This window comes from Bison bison, unplaced genomic scaffold, assembly GCF_000754665.1.
Source record: "Bison bison bison isolate TAMUID 2011002044 unplaced genomic scaffold, Bison_UMD1.0 scf7180017864499, whole genome shotgun sequence".
Classification (NCBI taxonomy): Eukaryota; Metazoa; Chordata; class Mammalia; order Artiodactyla; family Bovidae; genus Bison; species Bison bison.
The window spans coordinates 4541761-4554507 of NW_011495058.1; the positions used below are offsets into that span (position 1 = coordinate 4541761).

General features: G+C 54.0%; 1 protein-coding gene across 1 annotated transcript; it reads left to right on the top strand.

Moving 5' to 3' along the window:
* Window positions 1–111: 111 nt before the first annotated feature.
* On the top strand, window positions 112–9457 carry DDX56 (DEAD (Asp-Glu-Ala-Asp) box helicase 56). The gene is made up of 14 exons (XM_010829046.1): window positions 112–198; window positions 289–450; window positions 1448–1608; window positions 1754–1924; window positions 2037–2127; window positions 2690–2934; window positions 3247–3366; window positions 3849–3962; window positions 4060–4154; window positions 4572–4645; window positions 4782–4871; window positions 5573–5678; window positions 8243–8316; window positions 8735–9457. Exons 1-14 carry the CDS (start codon window positions 139–141, stop codon window positions 8810–8812), a joined length of 1641 nt encoding a protein of 546 aa, XP_010827348.1. The 5' UTR covers window positions 112–138; the 3' UTR covers window positions 8813–9457.
* The last annotated feature ends 3290 nt before the right edge of the window (window positions 9458–12747 follow it).

The window sequence follows — 12747 nt, forward strand, 5'->3', positions numbered from 1 at the left end:
GCAGCCGCAGAGCCCAGCCGGAACACCGGAAGCCATGGCCAACTCCTTTGAAACTGATTGGCTGCTGCTTTGACCGGCTCACGCGTCGTGTCGTGCTCTTCCTGTCGCGCCTGCGCGCTGTCACTACAGAGCAGCAGCATGGAGGATCCAGAATCGTTGGGCTTCGAACACATGGGCCTGGACCACCGGCTCCTACAGGTACCGGGGAGGGCTGAGGAGCCGAACCGACGGTGGATGGGAGCGGTGGCAGGGCAGCACGCCGCCTGAGCCGTCCCTTGTCTCTCCTAGGCCGTCACTGATCTGGGCTGGTCGCGACCCACGTTGATCCAGGAGAAGGCCATCCCTCTGGCGCTGGAGGGGAAGGACCTCCTGGCTCGCGCCCGCACCGGTTCCGGGAAGACCGCCGCTTATGCCATTCCTATGCTACAGCTGCTGCTCCACAGGAAGGCGGTGAGTCGGGGGAGAGGCCCCAAAGGCCGAGAAAGGGAAATGCAGGCGTTTGAGTTCCGTTGTGCCCTCTTTGAAGGCTGTGCCGGCCACCCTCACGCACCCGTCTTCCCCAAGAGCCGGGTTTTCTTTGGATCTCTTACACATGAAGGCTGGTCTAAGAGAACCTAATGATTTTCTGGTAAACGCTCTGAACTGGGATTCAGGTTACTTGGGTTCTAGTCCAGGCTTTGCGACCATTATTCTTTGTACTCAGTTCAGTCTCTCGGTCGTGTCTGACTCCGCGACACCTGGACTGCAGCAAGCCAAGCTTCCCTATCCATCACCAACTCCCGGAGCTTACTCAAACTCATGTCCATGGAATCGGTGATGCCATTCAACCATTTCATCCTCTGTCATCCCCTTCTCCCACCTTCAGTCTTTCCCGGCATCAGGGTCTTTTCCAATGAGTCAGTTCTTCACATCAGGTGGCCGAAGTATTGGAGTTTCAGCTTCAGTATCAGTCCTTCCAATGAACATTCAGGACTGATTTCCTTTAGGATGGACTAGTTTGGTCTCCTGTCTGGCTGCTCCAGATCCTAGTTGAGGCATCTTCCTTCTTCCTTACGGCATGTGGGAATCCTTAGTAGTGCCATGTGGACTCTTAGTTGTGGCGGGCAGGATCTAGTTCCCTGACCAGGGATTGAACCTGAGCCTATTGGGAGCACAGAGTCTTAGCTACTGGACCACCAGAGAAGTAACTGGTGGTTCACCAGTAACTGGCACGTTTTAAGTAACTTTGTAACAATAAAGTAAGTTATCCTTTTTGAGTTCAGTGCCTGGGGAAAGGGCCTTGTTATCTACATTCAGAGATGGGTGAAGTAAGTGAAGGGGTGATCAAAACACAACTAGATTGTTGTGTTGAAGTCATAGCACGTGATCAGATTGCCTGGAAGAGGTAGAGAAAAGCATCCGGTGGCCATGATGATAATTGACTGGCTGAAGTCTTTAATTCTTGCAGACAGGCCCCGTGGTGGAGCAGGCTGTGAGAGCCCTTGTCCTTGTGCCGACTAAGGAGCTGGCGAGGCAGGCCCAATCCATGATTCAGCAACTGGCTGCCTATTGTGCTCGAGACATCCGGGTGGCCAATGTCTCAGCTGCTGAAGACTCAGCCTCTCAGAGGTGGGTTAGAACACCAGGGCTGTGAGGGAATGAATCTGCACTGGAATGTGGGATGGGGTTTGTGTGCAGCAAAAACGAGATCTGATTTGGGGTGAGGTCCCAGCTGCTACCTTCTACTTAATACTGAGGTGTTGCCTATCTACAGAGCTGTGCTGATGGAGAAGCCTGATGTGGTGGTGGGGACTCCATCCCGCATATTAAACCACTTGCAGCAAGACAACTTGAAGCTTCGAGACTCCATGGAGCTGCTGGTGGTCGATGAGGCTGATCTTCTTTTCTCCTTTGGCTTTGAGGAGGAACTGAAGAGTCTTCTCTGGTAAGGAGAAAGGGTGGTGAATACACAGTAGGGCCTGGAGCGAGGGGGCCAGTTCAGCTGCCCCTGTTAGAGGCCTTAGAATGGAGTTTGATGGGGCTCTGTTTCATTTTAGTCACTTGCCCCGGATTTACCAGGCTTTTCTGATGTCAGCTACTTTTAATGAGGATGTGCAAGCACTTAAGGAGCTGGTACTACATAACCCGGTAAGGGCCCCGTGGGACCATCGGGAGACTCAGAGGACTCGCTCCTGCCTTCTCAAAGGAACCCTTTGTTATTTGGGGTGGGAAACTCCTCGTTTAGTATTCCTGGTTCTGAGGCACTAGAAGTCCGATGTTGTTAGGCACTCCTGTATCCTCCAACCTAAAGTCATTATGTAGTCCCAGGTATCTACTGGTTTCAAACCATGCTTTGCCTAAAGGCCTGATCAGGGACCCCCAAAGGGCAGAAAGGGTGCTCTGAGTGACACGATCAAAATTCTCCCCTTATGTGAACTTTACTCTTCAAAAAGGTTGCTACTGTAGGGGTTTCTTCTCACTCTAGTCATTTACAGTGTGTTTCACTTTGATTTGTGCCCCAAATTGTGTGTAGTTTTGTGTCTTTTGTAAACTGCAGTAGTTAGTATACTTTGAATTCTGACAGTACACAGTTGGAAGGGACCCAGGGCACCCTCCACTAACACACCAGCGCTGTGGTTGGCAAGCCAGCGGCTTGCAGTAGCATTTCTGTCTTCTCTTTTTTCCTGACCACAGGCCTGTCCTCCCCTAGGTTACCCTCAAGTTACAGGAGTCCCAGCTACCAGGGCCAGACCAGTTACAGCAGTTTCAGGTGGTCTGTGAGACTGAGGAAGACAAATTTCTGTTGCTGTATGCCCTGCTCAAGCTGTCGTTGATTCGGGGAAAGTCTCTGCTCTTTGTCAACACTCTGGAGCGGAGTTACCGGCTGCGCCTATTCCTGGAGCAATTCAGCATCCCTGCCTGTGTGCTCAATGGAGAGCTTCCACTACGCTCCAGGTGTGCCGACTCCCATGTCTCGGTTGAACGTGAAGATGGAAAAGGGGAGACACAGTCGCTCTTCCTGTTTCTTAAGTGCTTAGTGGATTGAGGGCCGCGGGCTTGACTGATCCTCAATGACTATCTCTCACAACTCTGCAATACCAACTATAACTCCATCTTCACTTGACGAGATTGAGGCACAAAGATTAAGTTGGGGAAGAATTGAAGAAGAGGGAAGAGTCAGAAAGATGACCGTTATGACCAGGCGGAGGGTGGAGGAGAGACCTCCAGTGCTCTTAGGTCTGACTTTCTTCTGCTCTTGGGCCACAGGTGCCACATCATCTCGCAGTTCAACCAAGGCTTCTACGACTGCGTCATAGCAACAGATGCTGAAGTCCTGGGGCCTCCAGTCAAGGGCAAGCATCGGGGCAAAGGACCCAAGCGGGACAAGTGAGTCCACTTTTATCTCTCAGCCCTTGCTAGGGAGAGCCACCTTTCAGAAGACTGGGAAACCAGCATGTGGGGGCAGGGAGTAAAGGGCGCACAGGCCTGTACTTCATGGGCAGCATGAACGGCCATACTGCCTGACTTGTTGGCGTGCTGTCATCCTGTGAGGAACATGGCTCAGCCTCCACTAGCTGTGACTTGCAGGAAGGATCTTTCTTCGGGAGAAAGGGAGCCACCAGTCTCTGTCTGCCTCTTGGGTGGCTGGCTTGGAGTGGTTCTCGGGTTGCCCTGTGGGCAATGAGTTCCAGGGTTTGGCTGCCCCCACTACCCTAGCTCCAGTTATAATGTTTAAGAATCTTACTCAGAGGAGTGTCTTGTAATTCCATACCAGGCTTTGTTGAGCGATCATGCTGATTAAATAAGTTTGAGAACATGGCCTCTGAGGAGAGGAGGGCTCAGTTTGAGGTTGGCATGTTTTCTTACAGGGCTTCAGATCCGGAGGCAGGCGTGGCACGGGGCATAGACTTCCACCACGTGTGTGCTGTGCTCAACTTTGATTTCCCCCCCACCCCTGAGGCCTACATACACAGGGCTGGAAGGTAGGAGAACTGAGGCGTAGTGGACTGGGCACCTGGACTGTGGGCACACTGTGGGACACACAGCCAGAGACACGGGCTGGGTTGTCTCTCCTTGCAGGACGGCACGTGCCAACAACCCTGGCATAGTCTTGACCTTCGTGCTGCCCACAGAGCAGTCTCAGCTGGGCAAGATCGAGGAGCTTCTCAGTGGAGGTAAGAGCCCCGCCCTCACTGACCTGAGAGAGGGCCAGGCTTCTGTCGTGAGACTTTAAACTTCAGGGTCTGGTGCTCCTTAGTGCTCTGTGGCTGTCATTGCATATACTTTGTGGCTAGAGTGGCCTCAGAGTAGGAGAGTAGGTGAGTGGGCAGGTCCTAAGGCTGAGAGATATGACAGGACCCGGGACGTGGGGACAGGAAGCTGCCCTGGCTGCAGCAGGGTGGATCCCCTGTCGTGAACTGTCCATGAGACCCAGGGTTTTTTGCTGCACGTCTGCATTGTGGGAAAGAGTGGGCTAGAACCCCGGCTGCCTCACCCCAGGGAGCAGACCTGGGAGGTTCTGAGCAGAAGGCCTGCATAGACCCTGCCCAAGCCTTCAGTCTGCAGGACCCTCACTGCAGTCTTCTCTGCAGACAGTGGGGCCCCTGTCCTGCTTCCTTACCAGTTCCACATGGAGGAGATCGAGGGCTTCCGCTACCGCTGCAGGGTGAGTGGGGCCCTGTAGGGATGTGGGTACTTGGGGCTCCTCTAGGACCCACAGTCAGGCCCTTGTTGCTCAGCACCCTGGCAGGAGGGCGGGCTCAGGCAGCCCTGCCATGTTGACCTTTGATGTCTGCCCCCAGGATGCCATGCGCTCAGTGACTAAACAAGCCATCCGTGAGGCAAGGCTGAAGGAGATCAAAGAGGAGCTCCTGCACTCAGAGAAGCTCAAAGTAAGGGACTGTGGTTGGGGTGGGTGGGCAAAGAGGAGGCTTCAGGGCATCGCCCGTCCTAGAGGCCAGCGGCAAAGCTGTGAGTGTGAGAGGCAGTGAGCTGGGCAGCAGACTGTGCCTTTAGCAGGTCATGGGGAGGAAACAGGCCAAGAGTGAGTAAGGATGCCTGCTGTCCTGCTGGGAGGTGAATTGGCCGAGTTTCTGAGGTGGACAGTGGCTGTGTCCATCAGAAGCACAGCTTCTGAGGTTTATTCTCTTGACACAGTAGTAAGAGTTGTGTAAGGTCACAACTGTATGGGTGCCTGTGTTCCGTTATGATTCCCAAGGTGGAAACACTAGGGAGTCCACCCTGGGGATGCAGTAAACGAGTCAGGTGCATTCATGCAGCATGCATTACACAGAAAAGGAGGAGGCAGCTGTTTATGTGTCAGTTAGAAGGTGCACGGCCATGGAGTGATTCCCAGTGAGGAGAGGGTGGTGTGCTCCTAACTGCCCCCACCGAATAGGGAGTGAGAACGGGGACACATGCCTGAGCTGCCTCTGGGAGGGGGCCCCAGTGACAAGGCAGTGGGAAATCTCAGCCTTAACAATTGGAACACAGGCTACCTGTTCAAAAACTCCCCCTTAATAAAAAAAAAACAAACCCATGAAATTACAAAAGGAGGACCGACCATGCAGTGCCTGCTTTTCTCCCTTGCCAGACATACTTTGAAGACAATCCCAGGGACCTCCAGTTGCTGCGGCACGACCTGCCCTTACACCCCGCTGTGGTAAAGCCTCACCTGGGCAACGTCCCTGACTACCTGGGTGAGCAGGGCTGGGGGCGGGCTGCGCATTCATCCCTGGGCTGCTGTGCACTGGGGTGACACAACCATGGGATCTGGGCAGTGAGCATGTACACAGACATAACTCTGCACAGTCCCCCTGGGTAGGTGTTGCTCTCTCTGTGGGGGAGACAGGAAACCAGCACTCTGCCTTCAAGGAGACAGCACTCTGCCCCTTCAAGGCCAGGGGTCTCACACCTAGAACCTGGTCCTGTGAAAGAGCGAGCCAGTACCTGGCCAAGCAGCCTCCTGTGTGTAGAAGGGAGTGACTGGGTATGGTGTGGGAGTCGCGAGTAGGAGACAGTGCTACTTGTGCTGGAGGAGGCTTAGGGTTAGTGACCAGGCCAAGCTGGGCTTGGGTGTCTGAGTCCAGAACGTTTGACCGGGGGTGGGAAATAGAGAATAGACCTGTCTGAGCCTTGTGGGGATGAGGGATATTGGGATCACAGTTAGGAGGTCAAGGATGGACCCCAAGAGGGACTTCCCTCGTGGTTCAGTGGTTAAGACTCTGAACAGGGAACATGGGTTTGATGTTTAATCCCTGGCCAGGGAACTAAGATCCCACATCCTTCATGCTGCATGGCACAGCCAAGAAAAGAACGGATCCCAAGAGTGGTTTCTATGGTGTAGATGAGGCCAAAACCCAGCTGATGTGTTCAGGAGCCTTGCTCCCTTTGCACCTGGTAATGATACTCCTTGTGTCTTTGGTAACGGGTATGTGTGGGTTTTATGCTGAAGATGTTTAGTGGATTAAGGAAGCAGAGAGGTGAGTGCAGACCCATTTTCCTGGTACCCCTGTGGATTAGCGTAAGCTGGTGGATATGGCAAGGAGAACCTCAAGCAAGTGGATGGGAAAGATCCAGGAGAGATGGGAAAATGCCAGAGAGATGGGGCCAGGTTCCTCAGGAAGTGAACTGTAAGGGATACCAACCAAGGTCGTGGTGTGAGGACTGAGGAGGGGGAGAGGGGAGGAGGGGGTGTGATCTTGGGTGGCTTTTGGGTGGTCTGTGTGGCAGCTTGAAGTGGGATCCCAGTTCCCTGAGTGGGAATTGAACTTAGACCACAGCGGTGAAGGCGCTGTATCCTAACCATACTAGACCACCCAGAGACTTCTGGCTGGGAGCAGGGCGCTGGCTCTTGCCTGGTTTGAAGAAAGAATTTGGGAAAAAGTTAAACAACAACAAAAAAGACAAGTGAAGTGTTTATTAGGAGAGAAGAGAGATGTGGAGAAAGGATGGGTGGACTGCGAGAGAAGTAGCCATGAGCTTTTTTTTTTTTTAATTTATTTATTCTTGGTTGCTCTGAGTCTTCATTGCGTTTTCTTGGGCTTTCTCTAGTTGCGGCGAGTGCGGGCTACTCTTCATTTCAGTGTGTGGGCTTCTTGTTGCCACGGCTTCTGTTTTTGTGGGGCACCATGGACTTAGTTGCCTCATGGTCCATGGGATCTTTCAGAACCAGGAATCGAACCTGTGTCCCCTGTATTGGCAGATGGACTGTTAACCACTGGACCACCAGGGAAGTCCCTTTCGGGCTGGTTTAGACCACTTATGTGGAGGCAGATTTTCATCTGGCCAGTCACCTTGCATTATGTGGCCCCGAGTCCATATCAGGTCTGACTCAGGGCCCTCCTGGATGTGCAAGCACGTCTTTTACACAAGGTGAATCCCAGTGCCAGGCTTTTCGGAGGCTGGCAGACCTTATGGTCTAGTGCCCCCTCCCCTGAGGAACCTTTTTGTGCTGGCATAGTCTGGGAGGTCTCCTTGACCCCATGGATGAAGAGTACATGGTCTCCTTAATTTTTTACCTAGGCAGGGCTTGCTTAGCTCCTTTCTGTTATTGCTGTTCCCATTATCTTGAAGTGTCCGCAGGAGACAAAGTCCAGCTACTTACACTGTTCCTGTTGTTATTTTTATTTTCAAAGTGTTAACAGGAAACTAGTTGTAAATGTTTAACCTGGGGCCCATCTGTCTCCTGCCTTAGAAGGGAATCCCATCCTCTCTGTCACACAGAAGCAGAGTCATTGCCCCAAACCTTTGGCCTTTAGGGGTTGGGGTGACGTGGGAGGGTGTGGTGGTGTGGTGCTCAGAGGCCTGTCAGGACCTGTGTGGCCTGGCTGGAGGGGACCCTGAGCTATGCCCTGGGTCGGTGAGAGGCCAGAGGCCAGGGGTCATGTAGCAGGTCCCGAGCAGTGATGGGGGCACCTGACAGGTGAGGAGGGGTATGGGAGGAAGGACCATGGAGGAAGGAATTATATGAAGGCTGCTTTTCTATTTTAGCAGCATTTTCTTTCTTAATTTTCCTTCTGTTGTTTCATACTTACTGTGACACATACTGTAGAGACATGTTTTAGTGGACATCCCTGGGGACAGCGGTGTGAACCTAAATAGTCGTGTGTTCTTAGGATTGCAGTGAGGATCGGAGTGCCAGGCCCTGGGTCAGGAGGGGAGAGCACGCTGGGAGCCACTGGAGGTGGAGCCCGTGGGAGAGGGGGTGGGAGCAGGCACACAGGGCGGCGGGGCCAGCCGCTGAGCCCGCCGTCTCTTCCAGTTCCTCCTGCTCTGCGCGGCCTCGTCCACCCTCACAAGAAGCGGAAGAAGCCCCTCGCCTCTAAGAAGGCCAAGGTATGTCCCCTGGGGCCTTGGTGATGGCTGCAGGCGCCCCCCCCTCCCCAATCTGGTTTCCTTGTCACCAGGGTGTGCTTGGTGTGCCTGCCCCTTGTCCTCAGGAGGGAGGAAGGAGAATCGGCCCCAGACCCCTGGCCGCTGGCCAGAGTTGCGGGGGCCGGGGCTTTCCCTTGGCCATCATGAGCAGCTTCCAGAGCAAAGGAGAACCTGCTGTCCTGGCCCCACCGCCCTCCTTGTCCTCCATGCTGCAGGAGGAGGAAGGTGGGCACCTGCGGTGCTGGAAGCAGCACCTGTCCTTGGCTCATGGCCTGCAGGGCCTGCCAAGTAGCAGTACCACCCACTTCTCCGAGTCTGTCTCGTTATGTGCAGACAGACGTCTGCTCCCCACAGTCAACTGGTAACTTTGCCCCCGCAGAAGGCAAAGACACAGAACCCACTGCGAAGCTTCAAGCACAGAGGAGAGAAATGCAGACCCACAGCAGCACCCTCCTGAGGTTGTTCAGGCAGCCTTGGCTGCCTTCCCAGGCTCTCCCCAGGCTGGAGTGTGGAGCAGGCCTCCCTGCTGGAGGAAGGTTAATTCTCAGACTGGATGGACTGGATTCGGGGCAGACGGAACTGTGGCCCTCCAGACAGATGGCCAGGCTGGTGCTTTGCCCATAACAACAGAATAAAGATTCTAGCTGCCCTAGTTTGTGCCTCCTGCCTGTAGGAAGGAGCCATCGAAACCTTGGGAATCAGAAACCACTTCCAGGAAGCAGCACCTGGCTCTTTGCCTGCTGTGCGCAGTGTCTCCTTGGCCAGAAGAGGTCAGCCTTGCAGCGCTGCAACCTGGAGCCCTCAGGCCCGGAGACACCCGCTGGCATCTGGCTCTCTGGCCTTACCACCAGCTTCTCCTGTGGGCTTTCTCTCTGGGATCAGGCTGACGCCTCCCTTCTCTGAAGCTGGGAACGACTTTTTGCCTCCTGGAAAGATGGGCCTGCCTGATGACACCTCTTTCTCCATGGCACGTTGTAAATTCAGCCTTCTACTCCCTCAGGCAGCCAGGGACAGCTGTCTCTGCTCCTGAACTGCTCTGCTCTGTTTGGCACACTTGTGTGTGTGTGTGTTTAATTAATTAATTAATTTGGCAGCGATGAGTCTTAGTTGTGGCACGTGTGATCTTTTTTCATTGTGGCATGTGAGACCTAGTTCTTCCTGACCAGGCATCAAACCTGGACCCCCTGCGTTGGGAGCGTGGAATCTTAGCCACTGGACCATCAGAAAAGTCCCACCTGGGTGTGTTCTAAGTGCATGAATGACAGTGTGACACGCACATGCCCTGTCCATTTGCTCTCAGCCCACCTGCAAGGTTCTGACGGGAGGGTCCCAGCTCATGTCTGGGCCTCCCAGCTGCTGTCTGGAGGAGGGGGATGCTGCTGATGACTGTGTCCTTTATTGTGCCCGCTTATCACAGTGTCACCGTCATCCACTTACCAGGCCTCACAAGGCCCAGCTGGCGAGAATACTTAGTGGAAGAGGGTCAGCAGGGTTGGCAGGGGAGCTAGGAAAGAATTGGGAAGAAAGTTGGAAGTGCTTGAGTATTTCATTCCAACAGAACCAGGTAGTGGTACCAGCACAAGCTGGTCTGCACAGTGAGGGGAGCCTGGGTCTTTGGCTGCTGTTAGCGGGTGGTGGGCCCTCAGGTTTAGGGTCTCCACGTTTCTGCCATCCTGAGAATTTCTAGGGAGTCAAGGTGCATGTGGTGGGGATTGCCACTCAGGTGGGATTATCAGTGAGTGAAACAGCAGCCAGTACATTGCCACCGGGTTCCTGAAGCCTGCCATGGCTCGGGCACCTTAAGGAGATGAGCTAATGGAGCTGAACAAAGATGGCAACTTAGCATTTGTTGGGTCCCACAACTGCACCAAGAGCCTCATGAGTGTCACTGCCTTGTTGAAGGGCCCAAGCTTGGAGAGCTTCCTGTACCCCTGCCTGGCAGCTGGCTGCAGACCTCCGCACCTGCCGTGTGAGGCAGGCATGGCCCTGGGAACCCAAGAGCCTGGAACATTGAGGCGGCAGTCTGCTCAAATGGTGTGCCAACCTTGTTCCTCTGAGCCTGCCACCTCCTGGCGTCCCAGCCAATGAACTTAATGTTGAGTCTGCGCAGATGCAGGAGAGTGGGCGCCTTGGGTTTCTCCAGTGATGTTTCTTTTCAGAGGGGCCTCTGCTGGTGGGGTGCATTCCTGTCTGGGAACAGAGCTGGGGCCTGTTGGCCACATGCTAGATGCAAGCTGTGTGCTGAGACCCGCGCTGAGTGTTCTACCAACATCGGGGCTGCTCCCGAGTTCTGGGTGGGGCGGTTGAGGCTCAGAACTCACCTGGCAACAGGTCACAGGGTGGGTGAAGAGGACAGGATTTGGACAGCACAGGCCTGCTCTGGTGTCCCAGGCTGGCCCGCTGTCCACCCCCATGAAGGAGTAGCCTGCTCTCACCAGCTTGGGAGTGGGTGCCATCCTAGGCACTTCACATAACCCTGTTTATATAACCCACGCTTGGCTGGAACAGGCCCTGGCACTTGGTGGAATCTGTGAATTGGGCCTGGTCAAGAGAATGGTGTGTTCCTGTGGCCTGGAACTGCAGATTAAAGGTGTGTAGACGTCTCATACAATCACACAGCCCTGGGAGGAGGCTGTGCTCTCCACTTACACACAGGGAAACGGGCTCTCAGGGGTTGAACTTGTCTATCTGATACCAAAACCTCTGCCCTTGATAAGTGTGTCCAAAATAGAATGGAACAGGCCATGGGACATGGGCATGCACGTGATAAGTGAGCTGAGTTTGGAAGGAAAGAGGTCACTGAACAATAGATAATCTCGGCAGGTTTCCAGCAGGTTCCAGGCTGGCTGATGTACAGGGCTCATGGCAAAGGGATCAGCAGAATGCAGGGAAGTTCCACACCTCTGGCTGGCACAATCCCACCCACACATAGGCTTGAATGGCTATTGTGTTCCTGGCTCTGTGCTCAGACCTAGGAGAGATGGACAGAGCCCAGTCCCTGCATGCGAGGAGCTTTAGAGGAGTTGAAAACCAAACTTTCAGTGCATCCCAACTTCCCCAAGCTGCAGACTCCACGAAGCATCTGTCTGCTCCGCCATCACTTGGGGCTGCCAGGTGTAGACGCTGGGCTGGAGGCAGGAGGGAGTGGTCTGGCCAGGCGCACTTGTGGCTAGATCATCTCCCTTCTGGGACGCCCGGGTGCCAGGAGGGTTACCTGGGGCCTCACCCTATTAGAGGAGTCAGGTGAGACTGGAAGGGGGGTTGGGGACAGTGAAAGTGCTCCAGGGGGGAGGGTGCCTGGGCATGTTTGGGGATAAAAAGAAAACCAGAGATCATCACTGAAACAGGGAAAAACTGAAAAACTAAACTGATGTCTTTTATTTAAAATTTTTTTTATGTTTTGGCTGTGCCACGCAGCACATGGGATCTTAGTTTCCCGGCCAGGAATCAAACCCACATCGCTTGCATTGAAAGTGTGGAGTCTTAACCACTAGACCACTAGGAAAGTTCCTGAATTATTTTTAAAGGATGATACAGCTACATATTAAACATTCAAAAGGTGCTGGTGGATTTGAAGCAGGGGAACACCCTGATCAGATAGCTGAGTAGCCATGGTGATAACACTGGGGCAACAGAGTGTCCCTAGAAACCTCTGGACCCAGAGCACAAACCAATTCAAGTGCATTTCCTATTTCAGCTAATTCTCTCCCCCATCTGTTGAGGATCAGTGACTCAGCATTTGGGGAATTAGTTGGTCTCGGGACTTTGGTCTGTAGGAGCAGTTTCTGCTGTAGGCAACGCCAATTAAGTTGAATTTGTGCCAGGAGGTGCCCCTGCCAAATGCCTCTTTCCCCCAGAAAAAAGCCTTGGGGTGTCCTGGCTGCCAGTGGGGCTGGGAGCTGCTTCTCGTTTGTTTGCCACAGTGATTTTTCTGTGGAAAAGGAAGTGATCCTTCTGGGCAGGAACAGGTGCCTCTGCCCAGCCTCCCATGGTGTGCCAGGCACCTCGCTGGGCAGAGTCAACCTCATTGAACCTCAGAACCTCTTCAGAGCTTGAGTGACTGTCCATGAGTCCATTCACAAGGCCAGTGAGAAGCAGCGAGATTAACATGGCATGGCTGAGCTAGAGAGCGTGGGCATGTCGAAGGCCTTCAACCCTAAGAACTGCCTTTGTGGCACCTGAGCTCGGCCAGCCTGACCTCCAGGGAGGCATCTCACCTTTCTTGGCCTCTTCTGGGGTCTCAGCTGTAAGTGCAGGTAGAAAGTACCCCCTCTGAGTGTCTGTGTGTGTGACATGTGCCAAGGAGGCCAGGCAGCCTGGGAGCCCTCCCCGCACCACTGTGCCTGGCTCTGTGTCGGCCTCTGGGTCCCGTGGGGTGGCTCTGCTCACAGC

Bases quoted from the DNA above. Each gene is read 5' to 3' on its own strand.
- DDX56 (XM_010829046.1), top strand. From the start codon at position 139: ATGGAGGATCCAGAATCGTTGGGCTTCGAACACATGGGCCTGGACCAC. The intron at 2,935-3,246 runs GTGTGCCGACTC...CTTGGGCCACAG, and splicing joins GAGCTTCCACTACGCTCCAG to GTGCCACATCATCTCGCAGT. The intron at 5,679-8,242 runs GTGAGCAGGGCT...CGTCTCTTCCAG, and splicing joins CAACGTCCCTGACTACCTGG to TTCCTCCTGCTCTGCGCGGC.